At 37.6% G+C, this 22,663-nt stretch overlaps 1 protein-coding gene across 1 annotated transcript in view; it reads left to right on the forward strand.

Moving 5' to 3' along the window:
- Positions 1-1,353: 1,353 nt before the first annotated feature.
- The window catches only part of LOC114663751 (sorting nexin-13), a 40,826-nt gene continuing 19,516 nt past the window's right edge, over positions 1,354-22,663 (forward strand). Inside the window, exon 1 of the mRNA XM_051935549.1 lies at positions 1,354-1,563. Within this exon, the coding sequence (XP_051791509.1) occupies positions 1,552-1,563 (12 nt within the window). The 5' untranslated portion in view covers positions 1,354-1,551. The remainder of the gene's footprint in view (positions 1,564-22,663) is intronic.

Here is a 22,663-nt window from a genome sequence, read left to right on the forward strand (position 1 = left end):
TAGTATGAATATGGGATGATGGGAGCATGCAAAAACCTGGACAGTTTGGGGGTCTCCAAGGACTGGGTGGGAAACCCCTGGTCTAGATAACATGCACCTAAGCTTGAAGCACTCATTTAAAATAATGAAGATTTACAAACTTATATTCATTGATTGATTTTGCAGGATGTGGAATTTTAACTTGAGTGATTTTTGGTATAAATGTTGGTGCAATTTTAATGATATACCGAGTCTGACAAATGTTAAATGTAAACAATGGTTTGTTGTTCTTTTAATAAACTCTTGGTTTAGGAGTAGCAGAGTGGTAAGGCTTTTAGACTTCAAACGTTGAGGCAGTGGGTTCAAATTCTGCTGCAGACATTGTGTGACAATGAGCAAGTGACTTCACCTGCCTGTGCTAAATTTGGAAAAACAAAAAAAATGTAAGAAATTATGTCTCACATATTGTAAATCACCTTGGATAAAGGTGTCAGCCCAAAAACTAAATGTAAGTTAAAAAAACTTTCACTATTTTAAATAATTGAATCAAGCATAAGTACATGTTGTGTAGATCAGGGGTTGTCAACCCAGTCCTTTGGGCCCCTAAAGTGTCCAGGATTGTGCTCGCTCCCCGCATATCTGTACGGGACAATCAGTAATAGTGTCCTATCCCATGTTGTCCTTAGATGAACAATTTGATGGGCCCATAATTTAGCCCACAAAAAGCAATGGGCCCATATGGGCTAGCTACCTGCGATATTACATTTTTGCGCCACTCTCTGATAGGACTTTCATTATTGTGCCATGCACAAGCATTTACAAGTTGAAACATTTACGATACAACACAAAGAGCGCATACGTAAAATCCCCCGGATTTATGAGGGGGGAGGTGCCAGGTTTGCAGCCTAAACTCTCCTAGTTTAACGATCTGCAAAGTAGACAATAGAATTCTCCACAAGAATAACTGCTTTTAATCTTAAAAAATACTTTCAAACCGCATTCAGCAAAGTCTGCCATTTCATTACAAGTGTATAAATCTTATAAATCTGGTGCAATAGTATCACACTTTGTAATATTTTGGATGGAAAATTTAAGAATTTCTAGCAAATGGCAGTATGCTGATGCAGCTTCACAAGGACCCAACATTACTAAAGTCATATATTAAAATAAAAATGCGAAATGTATTTTAAAAAAGATTAAAATGGTCTTCCTTAATAGAAAAGCCCGTAACAAACTACCTAAGATTTAGCAACAGCTGACCATCTGAGAGGAGAAGCAGCAGGTAACACGGGCGGGGCCGCGCGAGCAACACGGTCACGAGGCCGATGACGTTGTTGCACTGATCCAGCCAATTAGAAAGGAAACGTCTTGCCGGTACGTCAAGCCTTTCAATATGGCTGCTTTCCGGATATGTTACAGAGAGTGGAAATAAAGCAGTTATATTTTTTTAAGAAAACCTCAACGACGAACAAATAACCGCTTAGATATCCAAGTGCTGTTTGCCTTTTTTTAAACATATAATGTGACGGCGTCAGGACGAGCGCCGCCTACCTCCTTGATTTTTTTATAATAATGATAGCAGAGGTAAGGACTGTCATGCCTTTAGTAAGCTGCAAGTTTGTTTTCCTTTTGCGCGTGAGTGTTAACACAATTATCAGTGCGTTCTAGGTATCCAAGGGTGCTCATTCTTTGGAAATATTGCAACGCAGTCATTGCACAGGAAGACGACCGCATTGACGAGTTGATCGCATCAGTAGCGGTAGGAGCGGCGGCAACCAAGATTTCTCTTAAGATCTCACTTGGTTTTGCTGTCAGTGGCAACAAGGGTCCTCAGAGAAAGCACGCACTCCGACACAAAACTGCGTTTGAAAAGAGCTGTCCGCAGATTTCGAAGTCTAGCCTTTTATGTGTAGGGTTGAATTGACAGTGAGGCCGTAGAAACACATAAAAGCACAACGCTGGTTTCTGCTTGGGTTGGACTTGCCTTAAAGTCGCTGTATAATACCCATTTCTCCTTTTTTTTTAAGTTAGATCGTGTATTAGCATGTCTCCTAATCTGTCAACACTAACTAGTCTTGAATCTTTAGTTTTTACAAATTATTGAATATTGATATTTTATCATCCTTATGCACACTTATTCTAATGCGTGGCTGTACAGTTGATTCTAATTCGTGGTTTTTAGTATGTTGAGGGATTTATTGTCATGGATTTCAAATGACTTAGACTTCCGCGTATTAGCCTTACTGTTTATTAGCCTATACCTATACTTACATATATACCTGTTTACGTGCAATGGCAGGCATTCATCATCAAGTAATTTTGTGTTAAAGACTCTGATATTGAAATCATGTTATTTCCGTTTAAACTGTCAAAGCTTTAGCTTCGGAACATGTGTTTAGTGCCTTGCGTCAGAAACCTAAATTTTCATTTTTAACCAACAGTGTAAATCAGAGTTAGGAATGGTTTGATTTAACATAAATCCTAAGTGCCCTTATGTTTGAGACTTTTTTGTTAGCTAGTAATGGTACTTATAATACATGGAATAAAAAATTAAGTCTTTTGACGTGGGTCTGCATTTTGATATTTTTAAATATGTATTTTTCCTTTATTTGCATTTACAGTAAGACAAGTGTGCTGAATTGGAGTCCTCCCAGTGCAGGTCTCTTAACTTAATATAAAATCTATTGATAATGTATCTTGGACTTATAAGTTACTTTGGATAATGGCATGAGCCAAATATATCATAACACTAATGTATGAAAGAGGGAAAAATGTTAACCAACATGTATTTAAAATTGTCATTGAAAAGTCACTTATTGAAGCTAAATATGATGGATTCAAATATAGTTAAGAGTAGTAGAAGAAAAAGTTAAAAACATACAGGTTTTTAAGAGTGTTGTCTCTTGGTTTATGATCAAATGTTAAATTATCTTGGGATATTAAAGTCAACCTAAGCCTAAACTGTTGCATTAGATTTGCTTGTAATAATTCAGTATTGGCATTAATATTATTGATAAAGGTGTTTGCACTGATTGGAATTGAAGATTTGCTTAGAATCCATATTAGCAAGAGCTATTAAGAAAATTCAATTAAATCTTGTACAAATGACAGTTATGATCAATTGGGTAAATGTTGATATACAGAATTAACCGTTTTTAAGTATGGCGCTTAAGGCTTTTTCTTGTGGTTTCATTTGTTTTTTATGGGAATTCTATTGTATAAATTATTTAAGTAAATAAGGTTTAAGGTTTCTTTATTTAGTCATGTTTACACAAGAAAACATGAAATTTGCCTTCTCAGTTGCATCTAATAACAGACAGAATGAAATAAACCAGACAAATAGAGACAAGAAAGGTTAAGGTAAGATACATATTTACACCAAAAAAAAAGGTAATTTTGATCACAGTATTTTTATTAATCTTGCATTGAGATGTATTTCAGTGAAAAAGTCAATATTAAAATATTAGTATAAACTTTTATTGACAGTTGTTACATTTTTACTATATACTTCTATGCTTATTATGCTGTTAGTATCATAAACTGCTGTGGATTTTAATTTATTTATTTAAGTAGATTTTTTTTGTTGTTGTTGAAATATACTTATTTTTCCACCTGTTTGATAACCGTTTCATACTGCTTCTTTTATCATTTAATGTGCTTTTGTTTTAAAGATTGCAAAAAAAGTTATGTTTTAATATTGTGCTGAAGTGTTATTGTATTATCAATAATGTTTGTTTTTGGAAAGCCCCTGCATCATTGAATAGTGTCCTCATTTCCCTTTATACTGTAGGCACATGAGGGCCAAGTGCTGGTCTCTAGCATGATTGGTTGAGATCTGGTGATTTAAATTGAGATGAGCTATATGTGGCAGAGGTGATGCAAACTGCCACTCCAGTAAATCTTTTTTTAAAAAGTTAACTTTCTCATTGAAAGACAAAATGGTTTTGTGAGATGACCCTGGAAATTTCAACCACCCAAAATGTTTCTGCCTAATGATCTAGTAAAAGAATTTCCATCTTAATTTGTAAATTAATTTTAGAATTAAAAATATATTGTATGCACATTGTAACAAATGGTATTTGCTGACATTATGATTTCAATTAACAGCAAGGTTTCATTATAAATTTTTCAGCCTAGTTAGTCTCATTCCCTCAGCAAGAACATGAATTTGTGCTTTAATATGGAGCATGGATGAGGTCTTTATTAATATACAATCCAGGAACCTCACTTATAAAACAATTGTACTGACAGATTTGGTCTTAAATTCTGTGGATTTGATTGCATCTGAAGATTTAGGTACAAACAAGGATTATGTAAAATCTGAAACTGGCATTAAAACTTTCTTATACACATCAAAATTGAAGTGCATGCATTCAGACTTTTCTTCTTTCACTTGCAGTGGTAGGCTACTTACTCAGTTTTCCCCTCATCGGAACACTTACTCCAAGTGGTAGGAGATTTATATAAAACTTTAGGTTCCACTAATATCAGGTGTGAAAACATTTAAACCTATGGTCAAAATAAAGTTCAGTCTAAAAGGAAAACCAAAATGACCATGCTCTTTTGAGAGCATGTAATAGAAAACACTGTTTAAACCCCTTTTTAAATAGAAACATAGTGTAAATTACTAAATTAAATGTAATTACTAAAATGCCTTATTTAGGGTTTGTTTGTTTAGTTTGAAACTGTTGTTTCAATTATCACTTAGTTTAAAATAAGACACTCACTTCATTGGACTAGCACCGTTAACTCGAGCAATGTTGTACATGTACATGTGCAACGCCACTCTTTATTTTGGAAAAGATCCCAGTCGTCCCATAGAAGAAAGTCTTTCCGAGACTGTGGTCATAAAGCTTATGGAGCCATTTCTGGACAATGGCAGAACCGTAACAACAGTTCTGTAAAGTGCGATAAGAGCTTCCACGTGCAGCTAAAGTCACTTCAGTACACATGTACTTTGTCAACATGCCCGTGTTGATCAAACACAGGAAGCTATGCAGTCTACTTGTGACTTTACGCCGTAGGAAGATAAGTAAATAAATCAAGGTAAAACTGGCTTTTATATAAGTAACATATAAATGTTTTTCAAATAAAGACCATCACAAAACATAACCATAAAAAGGACTTTGCACTATACTTCGGTGAGCTCTGTAAGTCCTGCTTTTTTTATTTTGAAGGATATGCACATGGCAGATTGACTGGCAGGATGACGCCCAACCTGTTGCTGCATCCAAACGGTGCCATCTTTCGTCTTTACACCTGGTGCAGCTGCATTGTTCTTATGTGTGAATGGGCGTTTCTTGTGGGAGAGGGCTTCTGTTCTGTTTCTCCGATGTAGAACCTTCATCCTCGTCTGAGTTCACCTCTGTTATTGCACGTCTTTATTTGAAAGCTAGCATTGTCAGATCGGGGGAAGTGTGAACGTGTCTGAGAATAAAACTGAATTAAAAAAAAAATAAAAAAAAAAACACTAACTTTTACAAGTACCATAAATTTGCACCAGCTATTACAGACTCAAATCATGTGTATGTTTTTATTCTATAACAGTAACAATAACTGCAGCTTGCTACTCAAAACAGACGAGCTTAAAATCGAACCAGAAGCCTCTTGATTACTATGAGTCTGCAGTTCTTACCACTGCACCACCCAAGCGGTGGTGTCGGCGTCGTACCCTAACCAGATTTCTTTTTCTATGGTTATATTCTTGAATAAAAGCGCGCTTGTTTTGTTATAATTGTACCTTTTGTGAAATTGTTTATTTGATATTTGGATTTCTGTCTTCACACATTATACACTTCATGTCTACATTTTGTCAATTATTACTAAAATATTAAAAAACATTTCTTTTTTTAGTTATGTGTTCAACAATTCCTGCCTCGCATTTCATCCTACATGTACACCGATTGTTGTAGACACGGAACACACATGAAATGCATGTATTCCAAATAATAATATATTACATACCCTCTACAACTCCAGGCACCTCACACCAAGATAAACAGACTTTAACTCTGAGAATCTTCTCTGTGACTTGAGCTGCGTTGGTGCATGTGGGGGTGAGGATGTTAGTGGATGGGATAGCAGGTTGCTTGTGCTGATCGACACATTTACAAAACAAAAGAAGCTGATGGAGAGGTGCGAAGGAATTAAATGTGGGCCGGGGTTATGATTTCTTTCATAGGCTTCAGAGATTCTAATTTTAATCATTTACTGGCTTTGTGTTTCCCTGTATGTTATATGTGGACAGAAATCTTTGAAAAGTAAGGAGCAATGACTGCACCTGCTGCAGTACAGGACTTCACCAATGACAGGTTACTCAGGAAAGCACATTTTCATAGAGTGGTTAGACTTTTTCACTTATAGTGATGGGTTGCTCATGAGATATTATCAGCTACTAAGAGCCATCTTTATGGATTTCTGCCAGCAGCTGCATCCCACTGTTGGGAGTTCTCAAACATGAAATCATGCTGTTCCAGTGGAGGTGCAAGCTCTTTCAACTCATGAATTCTTTGCAAAAGGAACCTTTCAGAGAAAACTTGCAGTCAGGTTGAGGGAATCTTAGCCTGCTGTTGTACAGACTGCCATTCATATGTTTCCATAGTTTTTAAGTTTCCCCTATAATAAAAGCACTCAAGGTCTGATTAAGAGGGGATTTGAGTGTAAGGTGGGATTCTCAAACATGATTGGTACAAAATATCAAACCCATATTGCCAAATGAGCACTTGCAGTGAACAAACACACAAGATTATGAAAAAAACTATCAATACAAGTTCAGCTCATATGCTGTTTCACATTCTGTTTTAACAGATTTACAGTTGAGTGAATTATCATTGATTATATGGAATTCTACCATATAAGGATATTTGATGGTGTTCTTTGGGCCACAAGAACATGATTGTTCTCTTGCGCACAGATTTAAGAATGGGAAGGATTTAGGAATGTTCATCATGTTTACAGATGTTTTATAAATCATTCACAATGTTAAAACCCAAGAAATTTGCTAAACATTTTATACAGTATAAAGAATCAGAAATGTTTAGACATTTACATGGAATTCAGGACTGGTGTCAAATCCCAGCAGTTTAGAATTAGCACATTTTTGTTTATTCTACCGAATGCCAGAAGACCACATTGACCATACCATGCATCTGTCATGACAACATGGCCGCTACTTATTCCATATTAGGCTTACAAATATTTATCATTCCAATGCCAGACAACAGGCAGAGAAAATACTGTACATTGTCACCAAGTTTGAGATTTACTTATTTAATTTGGAAATAAAAATACATAATCTCATAAAAAGTATTTCACCTTTTTTCAAGCAATAAAAGAACAGCTTCTTTTTTTCACACTCGCTCATGTTGGCATTACCAATCAAACACTGCACAGACACAGCTTTTTCCTCTCCTTTCTGTTTGCATCAATATATCAATCAAGTTGAACTGCACATCACTCTTAAAAGTGTAGACTCACTTGCTACACAGCTCACATACAAGTCCATACACAAAGACACTGCCTGTAAGACACTGATACACAAGCAGAATATCAAATTCCTTTTTGATTTAGATGTGCATATTTTGTGAAAAAAACTGTTTTACAATTAACAGTTACAGTTTTTCTACTAATTTAACATATAATTTAAAATATTTTTCCATACTCGTACTGCAAGAATAATTTTATCTGGTACAGTGTTCTCTCTAGTGTCTTTTAGCCGGGCGCTCCACCCGGCTTATTTAGTTGAGCACTGTCATCTCACATGACATTGCGAGATGACAGCCGCAGATCTACAGGCAAATCTAATGATCTACAGGGATGGCAAGGGACGAGCAGGTGGGTGGGCAAATATTTTAGAAGCAGGATCATAGGTGGCAAGGGGAGAGGCACAGGGTAGGATGTTGCCGATCATTTGATTCTGAACAAGCTAATAGCGGGGCCAAGGCGGATCGGAGTTCACAAGCAAAGAGTATGGGGAGTTGGTCTTTCGAGAGGGGGCTGTACATGGTGATAGTGTGGGCGGAGCAGCTTAATACAGTAGCAAGGAGTATGGAGAGGTGGGCGGGTGAGAGGGGGCTGTACATGCTAATAGCGGGAGCAGAGCGGCAGTTTACAAGCAAAGAGGATGTGGAGGTCAGAAAAAGGGCGTCAGGAAGTGACGTCTCTGTTCTCAGTGTCGGTGCAGTCTGTGCAGTTCTGCTAAGCATACAGCTGCTCTCTTCTTGTTCAGTACATAACAAACCAATATATATATATATACAGGTATCCCTTGATTAACGCGATTAATTAATCCATTGATATTGCCGTGTTATGCAAAACCGCACTAATTAAATATAAAAACTAAAGAGAAAAAATATAATCAATCCATCATTTAAAATGTGGAAAATCTACTTTACTTGTATTTGTATGTATATAAAATAAAAGTCAAAATGCAAACAAATTCTTTATTAATTAAAACTAACACCATGTTTTAGAAAAGGATTTATGGAGGGTCGTTTGGAGTGTTCGTTCTTTCTTCTGGCACTTGTAGATCTGTCTGTAACAAACAATTTGACTTTCTAAGTTGCGGCAGAAGAGCGCACTTCTGCCAACATCAGGATCATTAAAGCCGAGTTCCCTGCCAGTGTTTGCTTTTGTTTCGCCACGATCGTATCTTGTAATTATCTCAAGCTTCACATCTAAAGTAATAAGCTTTCTTATCTTCTTTTCACTTTCCAATGAGAACTCATGCTTTTGCTTGTTCATGTTTGGAAAGGGCAAGCGCTTAAAAGAAAGGATAAAAAAGTGAACAACTGGCGAAAATATGCAACGAAAACGTCCACTCTCAATGGTGACTGTTGGCAAATTCAGTAATCCCTCCTCCATCGCGGGGGTTGCGTTCCAGAGCCACCCGCGAAATAAGTAAATCCGCGAAGTAGAAACCATATGTTTATATGGTTATTTTTATATTGTCATGTTTGGGTCACAGATTTGCGCAGAAACACAGGAGGTTGTAGAGAGACAGGAACGTTATTCAAACACTGCAAACAAACATTTGTCTCTTTTTCAAAAGTTTAAACTGTGCTCCATGACAAGACAGAGATGACAGTTCTGTCTCACAATTAAAAGAATGCAAACATATCTTCCTCTTCAAAGGAGTGCGTGTCAGGAGCACAGGCTGTCAGAAACAGAGAGAAAAGCAAACAAATCAATAGGGCTGTTTGGCTTTTAGTATGCGAAGCACCGCGGCACAAAGCTGTTGAAGGCGGCAGCTCACACCCCCTCCGTCAGGAGCAGGGAGAGAGAGAGAGAGAGACAGAGAAAAACAAAACAGTGAAAAATCAATACGTGCCTTTTGAGCTTTTAAGTATGTGAAGCACCGTGCAGCATGTCGCTTCACTAAGCAGCTGCACACAGAAGGTAGCAACGTGAAGATAATCTTTCAGCATTTTTAGACGAGCATCCGTATCGTCTTGGTGTGCGAACAGCTCCCCTGCTCACACCCCCTACGTCAGGATCAGAGAAAGTCAGCGCAAGAGACACAGAGAAAAGTAAGTTGGGTAGCTTCTCAGCCATCTGCCAATAGCGTCCCTTGTATGAAATCAACTGGGCAAACCAACTGAGGAAGCATGTACCAGAAATTAAAAGACCCATTGTCCTCAGATATCTGCGAACCAGCAAAAAATCCGCGATATATATTTAAATATGCTTACATATAAAATCCGCGATAGAGTGAAGCCGCGAAAGGCGAAGCGCGATATAGCGAGGGATCACTGTACATTGGTGACTTATGACTCCGTGAGAGTTTGAATGCCATTATGGCCGCTGAGCTGGGCATGGGGGGGGGGGAGGGTGGTTACACCTGCATGTTCAGTCGCAACCTTTCGTTTCCACTTTAGCGCAATTTTTAAAAAAACGCGCTAATCAAATTTTATAGCTACGGTATTCAAGGGGCTTTTGCATTCAAAATAAGAGCGTTATTCAAAACCCGCGCTTAATAAAACCGCGTTAAACAAGGGATACCTGTACAGTTGTTTAAGCATTAGGTGTGTTCTGTGTGCAAAAATCTTTGTAGCACTTACTGTGGCTCCTGCTAAAGTGACTCCCTCTGCTGTTTTTATATTTGCTCATACTGAGGGTTTTGTTAAAGTGTTCTTATATCTGTCGTTCTTATATTTGCTCATATTTGGACCTGTGATCATATTGTATAAAGTATGCAGGAACCCTTGCAGCACACACTGTGTCCTGAGCAAAAGTTTTGTCACCGAATTGCTGAGGGTTTTGTTAAAGTGACCCATCTGCCATTCCTTTTTTTGTTCATGTCTTGCCCTGCCGTAGTGCAAGTGTGCATTGAATATCCAACAGGCTCCCACTTTCCCACTCAAAAGTCTTATTCATAGGTACTTTTAATTTTTTCCAAACGTTTTACCAACATGAGTAAAAAAAGGGTTCAGAAAACAACACTGCTGACGCCACAAACTAATGGTGGTACAGCGTCAACTCCTGATGTGGCAATTTCAGACAAAGACATTTAGAAGGTGGTCCATCAGGGGAAATCTCTTCAGCACACACTCTGCCAATTGATAAATCCAAGCACTGCTTATCCGGCATCAACAAACAGTGGTTTAAAGATTTTGATTGGCTAATGGTCATTGTGCCAAAATATTCAAGCAAACACCCCCCAAGGAGGGAGTTACCTTGGGTAAACGTGCCATGCACAAGAATTCAAAAAGAAAGCTTGCTGGACCATGAAAAAAGTAAAACCTACATTGAGTCTTCTGCTGACCTTTTAGGAAAACGTGTACTAGAGCAAACTGGAATCGGTCAAATTGAAAGATCTGTATCTGTGTTAAATAACTTAGAGAGATTCCTTTGTGGGAGCTTTAAAATCCATGTATTGGTTGGTAAAAAATGAGTTGCCACATACAACGTTGTTTGAAAAGCTGTTGGAACACTGTAAAGAAATGGGTTGTTCCTTTTTACAACATCTCTATGTAGGTAAAAGTGCACATTAGACTTCTGGAAGAATAATGCAAGAGCTGCTGGATGTCATAGCATCAGAAATAAAGTCTAACATACTGAAAAATATACACACTGAAAATTTTTTCAGTATTCTGTGTGATGAAACCACACATCTCAGTTGTAAAACAATGAATTATTTACATTAAATATGTTTGCCAGGTCACTAAAGAGGTCAGAATTAATTTTGCATCAACCTGCAATATGATTGATGGCAAAGCGGAGACTATAACCAGCACATACTGAGTGAGACTATGGACACTCTATGCTTGAAAACTTCTAATCTGGTTGGACTAGGGTCATATGGAGCGACTGTTATGATTGGGAAACAGAAAGGTGTGGCAAAATTGCTTAAAGATAAAACATCTGAAGTCTTGGTCAGCTGCCACTGTGTAAACCACCGATTGGCCTTTGCAAGTGCCCAAGCAGTAGCTGCTGTACCTTATTTAACAAAACTGAACGACATCTTAAGGCAGCTGTTCTATTTCTTACAAAATTCTTCAGTTAGGATGGCTGGTTTAACGGAAATACAAAATATTCTGATCATTCCCCAGATTAAGCTGAAAATGGCCAGTGACACTAGATGGCTGTCTCATGACTTTGCAGTACAGTCACTACGGCAGTGTATGATGAGTGTCATAGCTGCGCTAGAAAGAGAGGCCACTGAAAGAAATGACATCACAGCTGAAGGATTAAGCAGATGTATTAAAACATACAATTTTGTTTCCTCTCTGATGATGCTTTCAGACGTATTATCTTTGTTGTCCAACTTATCTAAGGCTTGACAAAGGCAAGATGTCAATCTTACCAAAATTGAGCCAGTTTTGCTCGCCACAAAATTGTCCATGATGGAGTTGAAAGACACTCCAGGGAGATATTTTCAAAGCCTTCATCATTGTCTGGCAGAAGAATGGTCAGATCTCTGTATTGTTTATACACAGAGTGATGTAATGTCATTCAAAACTGCAATATATGATAAATACCTAGAGACAGTTGTCAAGCACCTAGATGCAAGATTCCCTGACATGACAATTATTTCCAGCTTTTCAAAAGATTTCAATGCAGAAACTCACGATTCAAGTGAATCTGCTGAAATTCTTTTTGATCATTACTCCAAAAATGGTAGCCCTCCAATTGTAAAATATGAAAGTGGCAGGCAAGAGTGGACAGTTGCGTCAGAAATGATCAAGTCAATCATACAAAAACTTCAGTTCAAAATAGATTTTACTTAAAATGGCAACATCAGAGCTCAAAGAGTCATTTCCAAATTCAGCCAAACTAGCTCATTTTGGGCTTAGTGATCCCAGTGAGTACCGCTGAATGTTAAAGGGAGTTTTCTGCCCTTAAAAGGATCAAGACATGTTTGGGATATCACATGAATCAACGCATGCTAAATAATCTCATGCTGATCTCCTTGGAGGGCCCAGATCCTGGGGACTTTGATTATGGGAAAGCTGCAGACACCTGGGCCTCTAGGAAGAAAAGAAGAATAAGTATTTAATTGAAGACACCTTCTGCATATGCAAGTTGGCTTTGTAGAATATTTTAAAATTCTTCTTCATTAAGTTTCCCTTTTTTTTTTTTTTCATTGTTTTCACTTTTCTTCCCGACAGCGACAATACTGATGCCTCTTGGTTTATGTCATAACAATTGTTGTTTAAAATTTTTGTTAGGGTTGCAAGATCCTGAATTGGATACTTCTTAAATTTAATAAAAATATTCTGGCAAAAAGTGTCAGACCTTAAAAAAGGAAGTCATATTGAGCATTGGACAATAATTAATAATAATTAACTAATAAAAATAGTGCACATTTAATTTTCCCCATCACCAAATTTCTCCATCCCACCCCACCCAGTTACTTTTTCATGCCACCCAACTAGAAAAAAATTCTGGGGAGAACACTGTGGTATACTGGATTAACAGTTTTATCTGCCACTCTTTTTGCGGAGTATAGTTTGAAATGAGGTGACTACTTTGTGTACCACTTTAAGGCATTTAAAACAGCACTGACATCAGAACTTGGAGAAGAATACAGTGGTCTTGACCCTGGTCACATTAAAAGTCAGTAGTAACATTGCTGCCTCACAGTAAGAGGATCAGGGGTTCACGTCCCAGCCCCTCCCTGCGTGGTCGTGCTTTGATTAGTGAGAAAAGTGCTAAAAAAGTGTAAAGAGTTTTATTTTATTTTTACTATTAATGACAATTAAAGTACAAAAGCAACAGAAGAAGCCTCTGCAGGCTTCTTGATGCTTTCAGTCAGAAAGGTGGGACCATGTTTTCACTCTTGTAGGAACAAAGCAAGAGGAATCTGTAAGGGCTCAAAGCTTTGGTTTTGTACACATTTTTAAAAGTTACAATTTCTTTTATTTAAAACATAAACCAAAAGGCTGATTAATATACTGCTTTGCCCAACACAAGCCAACTAACTCACCTTTAAGAAGAATGGCAGCCCAGCTGCAATCCACTCCATCCATGCTTATAATGGCCAAAGCAGCAAGTGCTCATCAACATGTCACACAGTATTTGTTAAACATTGCTTATTGTACGCACCATATTGTGTTCCGAGTCCAAAAAATTGTGGACACTTCTTTTATTTGTATGCCCATATTATACCATCTAGTATCTCAGTTTCAATTAAGTATGCCTTCTCTTTACTTTGTTTGCTTGCTGTCTAACTATAACCTCTTCTTTGGTTTCATGCCTGGCTTATAAAAGGGGCCAGTGTTGGAATATTTTTGTATTTATAAGGGCATATTCAGGCCAACATAATTGGATTAGGTAAATGTTTTATTTATATATTTATTAATCCCAATAAATTTAGATACATACAGTACAGCAGAAGAAACATAAAAAAAACAGACTCCCAGTTATCATGACAATGCTAAATTGTAATTCCTAACAAGTCTATACTACAAGCATTCTAAAACACAAACAAGTAGGGCCTTATCTACAAAAACATGTATAAAATCATTGTAAAGCTGAGCAGATGAGGCTAGAATGAGGGCAAAACATACATGTGACATCTTTTTAACAAGCCACCTTTTTTTTTTTTTTTTTTTTTTTTCTTTTTTCTTTAATATGGAGAGAATAAAGGGGAAAAATAGTTAAGTAACATGTAATGGATAATGCAGTTTTTGTCATAGTGGTTTTAAACTACAACAGATTTGCTGTGGTAACATTCTACAGCACAGACAAATGTTAGGTTGTAGTTTCAACAAATAAACCTCCCTTTATTGCGGTACCCAGTTTAGGAAGTTCTTATATATTCATGTCAGCTTACCTTTTGGTTCTTTCTATTACCTCACTTTAAAAGCAGTGTCAGAGGCTGTATACAATAAACTCTCATGCACTTATCACAGTTATCAGTATGAGTGGCTGTTTAGTAGTATTATAACTTCTGGGTAAAAACTGTACCCCAATCTAGCCATTTGCATGCTAATGATAGTGAACCATTTGCCAGAAATGAGGGGGAAAAGTGGCAGAAACAAATTTATTAATTTCAAGAAGTTGTTGCAATGATCAACTGACACAAGAACATTGTGAAAAAGTGCAATTTGTGTAAAGTACAGACCCCACTGTAATGTCCATTAGAGAGTAAGAGATCAATCCCACTCTGGCAGAAGAACATTCATTATGGAAGGCACAAATTAACACACACAGTGCTGTTTGTAGCAGTGCACATCGGTCAGCTGAAGGTGCTCCTTTGTTTAGCTAGAATGGCTTGCAGAAGGCGAGTGTCATTGTCAGTTATGATCAATAATTTATTAAATGTCTTTCTTTTAACCACTGCCTTCAGAGAGTCCAAATTAATCTTTGTTAAAATTGTGTAGGTCTTTATTATTGCAATTTACCTTTCTAAGGCAACTTGTAATATGTAATATACAGTGCATCCGGAAAGTATTCACAGCGCATCACTTTTTCCACATTTTGTTATGTTACAGCTAGTGCTGGGTGGTATACCGGTTCATACCGAAAACCGTTTTTTATTTTTTTTATGATATGGATTTTTCTTATACCGCAACACCGGTTTAAATTGCCTAAACGACGTTCGGTACGTGGCGCAGCGGGAAACTGTTCAAGTGGGGACCTTTTTCACTGCTACACCGCTAAACACAGATTTGTTGCACTAGGGCTCTTTTTCACTGCTACACCACCAAATAGTGGGCGGTAGCATAGGTATGCCGCGCGGTGAAAATGGACAGAGAGCCGAAACTGAACTAAAAGTAAAGTTGAACATGATGAACAGAAGAACTTTTGCCGAAAAAAAGGAGTCACGTCCGTCGCCTGGAGATACTTTAGTTTTAAAAGGTCAGATGTGTAAATACTGTTTCTATACTACTGGATAATACTGCAAGCCAAGTTGTACTTGTTTTATTTGTACTGGGTACTGTGTAATAGTGTGACGACATGTTGACTTTAATCTCGACGCTTATGACGAGAATAAAGTCGACATGTTGATTTTATTCTCAACATTTCTACTTTATTCTCGCCATTTATGTCAAGATTAAAGACGACATATTGACTTTATTCTTGTACTTTGTCATTAAAGTAGAACATCGTAAACTAAACTTCATCGAAAAATGAATATTTAATTTACTGGATTTTCTCAAACCCCGTCATAAGTTATATAGCACATTAAATGCTTTAAGTGTTCCCCGAGCTTCTTAAACTGACTTCCTCTTGCACTAAGAGGAGGCCCCGGCAGCGATCGCCGCACAGAATACATTCACTTCATGATATTCCTGCTCTCTGAACATTTAGAATGCTAAGATACATACTTGATATAATTTTCAGGGCGAAATGCATTAAAGCATGTATTAATCATGTGGGGGCACCGCGGCATGGAGGTTGCACTGCTGCCTTGCAGCAAGGGTGTCTCGGGTGTACCCTGCCTTGCATTTGCATGTTTTTCTGGTGGGTTTACTTCAGTTTCCTTTCAAAGTCACGTAGAATGTGGGGTGTTGTTATGCTATATTGACCCTGCTAATGTATGTTTTGCTTGTATTCACCCTGCGATGTGCTGGCGACTCGTTCAGGGATGGGCGCCACCCTGAATAGATTGCATAATTAAACATGTATAACGAAGATATTTTTAAAGTTCTGAACACTCCGTGGGCTAGATTGCATAATTAAACATGTATAACGAAGATATTTTTAAAGTTCTGAACACTCCGTGGGCTAAGTTTATAACTAGTTTTAATTTCACAAAGACGTTTATCGTGTGGTGATTGGTTATGTGGAGAAAGAAAAATGAAAGATAGGAATTGGGGTTTTGGTACGTCAGATAGAGACAGCACACGTGGAATAAAGAGAGCCTGCTCAGAAGAACATCCATTGAATTCTGTGTTAGTGTTTCCGACCACCAGATCACAAACCCAACATTTACACAATTTTTAAGTTAAACCTGTGCGATAGCCATTCATACATCCAGTTTTTTGGAGCCTCGTCACACCTGCCATAAAGTTCTCTACACTGAACATACACCTGGGGACCCCTTACTGCGACGGAGCAGCACTACCGCCTCACTACCGTGCATGTTTAATACCTGCTTTAATGCATTTCATCATGAAAATGATATCAAGTATTTATCTTAGCATTCTAAATTTTCAGAGAGCAGGAATATCATGAAGTGAATGGATTCTGTGCGGTGATCGCTATCTCCTCTAAGTGCGGGAGAAGTCAGTTTAAGAAGCGTAGTGATTAACAACTGGGTTGGGGAACACTTAACACAAAGCATTTAATGTGCTACATTAACTTATGAGGGGTTTGAGAAAATCTAGTAAATTAAACAATGATTTTAGGATGAAGTTTAGTTTACGACATTCTACTTTAATTATAAAGTAAACTATGAGAATAAAGTGGAAATGTTGACTTTAATCTCGACATAAACGGCGAGAATAAAGTGGAAATGTCGACTTTATTCTCGACATATAGTTTGATTTTTTTCTTCCCCGTGTCCGTATTTTTTTCTTCACCGTGGCCCTAATACGATTCTGTAGTGCTATACCACAAATAGCATTATAAATGCAAGTTTTAGTTTTATTATTTATGCATATAGCTTAGCTTGAAGCAAGGTCCATATTAATGCAGTTTGCCTAAATGATGGTTCAGTTGGTAAAGATGTCATCACCAAGATTGCACTTTTTATTTTATTTTATTTTAATTTGGTGAATACTGTGTAATGCACCTGGGCTTGAAGCCTTGAAGTAATAGTGCAACTATAAGTAATAATACTATTATTTATTTTATTGTTATTATTTATTAGTTTAAATATTATGCAGTTTAATGATGGTAAAGTTGTTTAAAAAGTCACTTTAACGTGTCAGTGGACAGAAATGGTTAACATTAACAAAGTGTAGTTGTTTTACAAAAAATATTTACTATTTATTCCTTTTCTAAGACATGTTCAGTGCAATACAACTTTTGACAAGCACTTCTGGATATTTTACTAAGTCTAAATGCCTCTTTGGATGGTTGAAAATATGTTGTCAAAATTATAGTTTAAGTTTTTGCAAAATTTGTTCAATAAAAAGGTTCTATATTTTGACTGCATCTGTCATGCAATGTGATTCCTTCTCTTCATTAGTGCCACCCCCTTGAAAACTATCACTTTATGGGGCCATGCAAACCTGTATTAATACTTGTGCGCACATTAAAATGTTTTTTTTGTACAATGTACAATGCACTTGACAGTGGAATAGGTTATTCTTAGCCAGTAACTGCAGTGGAAAATGTGGTTAACATCCACTCATGCATGGGAAAAAAATACCGTTGAATACCGTGAAACCGGGATAATTTAGAAAAATACCGTGATATAGAATTTTGGTCATACCGCCCACCCCTAGTTACAGCCTTATTCCAAAATGGATTAAATTCATATTTTTCCACAGAATTCTACACACAACACCCCATAATGACAATGTGAAAAAGTTTACTTGAGGTTTTTGCAAATTTATTAAAAATAAAAAAACTGAGAAATCACATGTACATAAGTATTCACAGCCTTTGCTCAATACTTTGTCGATGCACCTTTGGCAGCAATTACAGCCTCAAGTCTTTTTGAATATGATGCCACAAGCTTGCCACACCTATCCTTGACCAGTTTCGCCCATTCCTCTTTACAGCACCTCTCAAGCTCCATCAGGTTGGATGGGAAGCGTCTGTGCACAGCCATTTTAAGATCTCTCCAGAGATGTTCAATCGGATTCAAGTCTGGGCTCTGGCTGGGCCACTCAAGGACATTCACAGAGTTGTCCTGAAGCCACTCCTTTTGATATCTTGGCTGTGTGATTAGGGTCGTTGTCCTGCTGAAAGATGAACCGTCGCCCCAGTCTGAGGTCAAGAGCGCTCTGGAGCAGGTTTTCATCCAGGATGTCTCTGTACATTGCTGCAGTCATCCTTCCCTTTATCCTGACTAGTATCCCAGTACCTGCCGCTGTAAAACATCCTCACAACATGATGCTGCCGCCACCATGCTTCACTGTAGGGATGGTATTGGCCTGGTGATGAACGCTGCCTGGTTTCCTCCAAACACGAAGCCTGGCATTCACACCAAAGAGTTCAATCTTTGTCTCATCAGATCAGAGAATTTTCTTTCTCATGGTCTGAGAGTCTTTCAGGTGCCTTTTGGCAAACTCCAGGCGGGCTGCCGTGTGCCTTTTACTAAGGAGTGGCTTCCGTCTGGCCACTCTGCCATACAGGCCTGATTGGTGGATTGCTGCAGAGATGGTTTTCCCCTCTCCACAGAGGACCTCGGGAGCTCAGACAGAGTGACCATCAGGTTCTTGGTCACCTCCCTGACTAAGGCCCTTCTTCCCCGATCGCTCAGTTTAGATGGCCGGCCAGCTCTAGGAAGAGTCCTGGTGGTTTCAAACTTCTTCCACTTATGGATGATGGAGGCCACTGTGCTCATTGGGACCTTCAAAGCAGCAGAAATTTTTCTGTAACCTTCCCCAGATTTGTGCCTCGAGACAATCCTGTCTCGGAGGTCTACAGACAATTCCTTTGACTTCATGCTTGGTTTGTGCTCTGACATGAACTGTCAACTGTGGGACCTTATATAGACAGGTGTGTGCCTTTCCAAATCCTATCCAATCAACTGAATTTACCACAGGTGGACTCCAATGAAACTGCAGAAACATCTCAAGGATGATCAGGGAAAACAGGATGCACCTGAGCTCAATTTTGAGCTTCATGGCAAAGGCTGTGAATACTTATGTACATGTGATTTCTTAGTTTTTTTTATTTTTAATAAATTTGCAAAAACCTCAAGTAAACTTTTTTCACGTTGTCATTATGGGGTGTTGTTTGTAGAATTCTGAGGAAAAAATGAATTTAATCCATTTTGGAATAAGGCTGTAACATAACAAAATGTGGAAAAAGTGATGCGCTGTGAATACTTTCCGGATGCACTGTATATGTATGTAATGTTACTGAGTGCCTTCATGTTATGTAGTGTCTCACAATTCTGAAGTGGACAGAATGCCTTATGAGAATGTAAAGCAGCCAGTGAGTTGGGCTTCCTCCTTGCACTTATAGAAGTGGGCAAGCAAAGATGAAGATGGGCGATTCAGTTTTAGTTTAAAAAATAGTCTTTGCATCAACATTTTTGATTTTGAATAGGAACTTTGTAAATGAATTACACCTACCTACCTGATCTCAGAAATATTTTTATTTAACCCTGTCAAAGCTACATAGCTCATTGCAAAGTCTAAATTCATGTTGTAGTTCATCTTAAAATGCCATTTTTTACATGTTTTTATTAAAAGCAATAAATGGTTGGGAGTAACAGATCAATTGTTATACATATGTCCGAGTGAAGCTTTTATTTTACTGCTAATAATGTTCTATATCAGAGTCATAATTAAATTTCTAAAGTTAGTTTTTTTGCATATACAGTCAGTTTCTGAAATATTCTTGATTATGTTTTCCAGCAGTGCTATGCTGCCTTTTGCACATGAAGTTTAAAATGTTACTTGCGTTACTGCATCGTAAGTCGCCTAGTGTTGTATCCTGTTGAACTACAGTGTGTAGAGTCTGCTGTTAGATGTGCTTAAAGAGAAATTTCATCCTTTTAGGCATATAGATTAAATGTATGTTTAGCCAGAGCTACTTTTCTATCAAAGATGAGCATAAGTGTATTTGTGTTTGTAATTGTGTACTGTACTTGTTTTATAAAATTTTTTTATTTTTTTATTTTTTTCCCCCGAGATTTAGTTATTTCTAGGTGAACATTATCTTGATGACGTCATGGACAATCTAACAAGTTTAAAATGCATATTTTCATCTCTTGTAATTTTTAAATTTAAATTTTTCCTCCTGCTGATCAATTGGCATGAATTACATTTAGCACTTTCTACCTGTTCCAATGGAATTTACCTAATTTACTGTACACTTATTTACTTACGGAGTTATCAGCAAATTTGTGCAGGATTTTGCCTTGCATAATTGTTTTAATGGTTTTATAGCCAGCAAAGGAAAAAGATCAAATTGAGAACTTAATGATTTTCCTTGTCAAATATTACAGCATCTGTTAAATTATTACAAAGAATAATGAATACATTCAAGCTGTTCCACCATAAGTGTAAAAATGTATGCACTTTGTCATTTACAGAAATGTTATTGATTGTTTCTTATAATAAACTCATTATTTTGTGTATCTGTTGAGTTGGATATAGACATAAGTCACAAAAGTTGTAATGTATGCTTTATTCTGAATAAACAATTGTGGAAATCAGTGTGACAGGAATATTGTTCAAAAATAGGTTATGTGCTTTATTTATGAAGGTAGTTTCTAAGAATTTTTCAATATCTCTTATATATATTTCTCTTCTGGTTCGTCCTGCTTCCACTACAAAACTGGTCCCACCCACATGCAGCCGACATGGCTTTTCTCGATTCCTATTTGTCCTCTTCCAAACCCTTCCCCACACTGCCTGCGGCTCCTCTTCAAAACTGGTCCTGCCCACACGCAGCCGACATGGCATTTCTCGATTCCTATTCGTCCTCTTCCAAACCCTTCCCCCCGCTGCCTGCGGCCTCCCATACACCTTGCTATTTTCGTTATACTGCGATGGTTGTTTCCTAAGCCTTTGTTATAAAATGAATGACAGTATCTTCTCTGTCGACGGGTTTTTGTACAATGTCATCTTATGGTTTACCCACTTTTATTCCCTTATGGAGACATTGGCTGGCACAAAGATTTACAACATGTTCCCGATAAAAGAACTGGCAAGCGAATAAGACTTACTCAATGCCAAAATTATGCATACAGATTAGCAATGAGGAATACATTTAGTATTTTGCACTCCAGCGACAAACTATTCCAGCAGTACGTCTTAGATGCGTATGTTTAAACAGAGGGCGCGCGTCTCAACTATCTCAGATTAGATCAACAAGATCTGCATGTGGAACAATACAAAGGACTATCGGATGCACTGCAAGCAAACACTGAAAATAACGTATGTGTAGGCAAAATGATCATATTACCTTCCACATTTCCAGGAAGTCCAAGATACATGCAACAAAACTAACAGCAGAACTACCTTCTCAGTGTTTACCACAACAACAAGACCCAGTTGCTCAACTTTATGGTGATGTTAATTTCTCGACTGTGACTCCCCAAGAACTTGCTGCAAGAGCAATACTGAGAGTCACAAATGACAATTCTCTACATATTAACAACAATCTTCTTGATCTTATACAGGGTGAAAAAGTGACCTTCAAGAGTGTAGATACAGTGGTCAGTGATGATCCTAATGATCAACTAACGTACCCACAGGAGTTTTTGTACACCCTCACACCAACTGGCATGCCTCCCCATATCCTTCATCTAAAGGTGGGAGCTGTAGTTATGTTCTTCCGAAATAATTATGCCATCAAAAGGTCTTTGCAATGGAACAAGACTCATTGTTACCCGAATACATACAAATATTATTGAGTGCAAACTGATTGCTCTCCAAAATTCTGAAACAATCTTCATTCCCAGAGTCTCTCTCCTTCCTTCCGACACCAATCTCCCTTTTAAATTTAAACGCACACAAGTCCCACTCAGACTCGCCTTCTCCATGACTCTCAACAAGTTCAAGGACAAACGTTTGCAAAGATTTGCGTTAATCGGCTAGTAGTATACAGTATATTCTTTCTAGAGCAGTGGTAATTGAAGCAGTTCACAGTATCCCCAGGATGATGCAGAAGCTAGTATTAATGCCGACAAATGCAGTTATTTTTTTTTTACATGATTTATACCAGTGCCTGTTGAGGAAATCCAAATTTGTATCCTGTGATTTGGCAGGTCTGTCATGTGAGAGTGCTTTGCTTATGTTTAAGGAATATTAATGATGCATATAAATCTAGCCAGACCCTTCAAGTTACCAACTGTAAATACGTACAGCTTCTTTTCTATGTGTAACGCTGATGTTAAAAGAGAAATGACAGTAACTCTTTAAAAGAAAAAATGAAAAAGTGATGTTGCCAGTACATCACACTATCCATATTTAGAGCAGCGTATGGTATGATTTTTACCAATATATATAACAAGATTACATTGCATTCTGTTTTTCACATTTTAGTCTTGTTTAAAAGCAATATATTGAACTTTGAGCTTTTAATGGGCGGAGTGGTGGCTCTGAGGCTAAGGATCTGCACTGGTAACCCGAAGGTTAATCCCCGTCACTGCCAAAAGAGATGC

Source organism: Erpetoichthys calabaricus, chromosome 13 (genome assembly GCF_900747795.2).
Source record: "Erpetoichthys calabaricus chromosome 13, fErpCal1.3, whole genome shotgun sequence".
Lineage (NCBI taxonomy): Eukaryota > Metazoa > Chordata > Cladistia > Polypteriformes > Polypteridae > Erpetoichthys > Erpetoichthys calabaricus.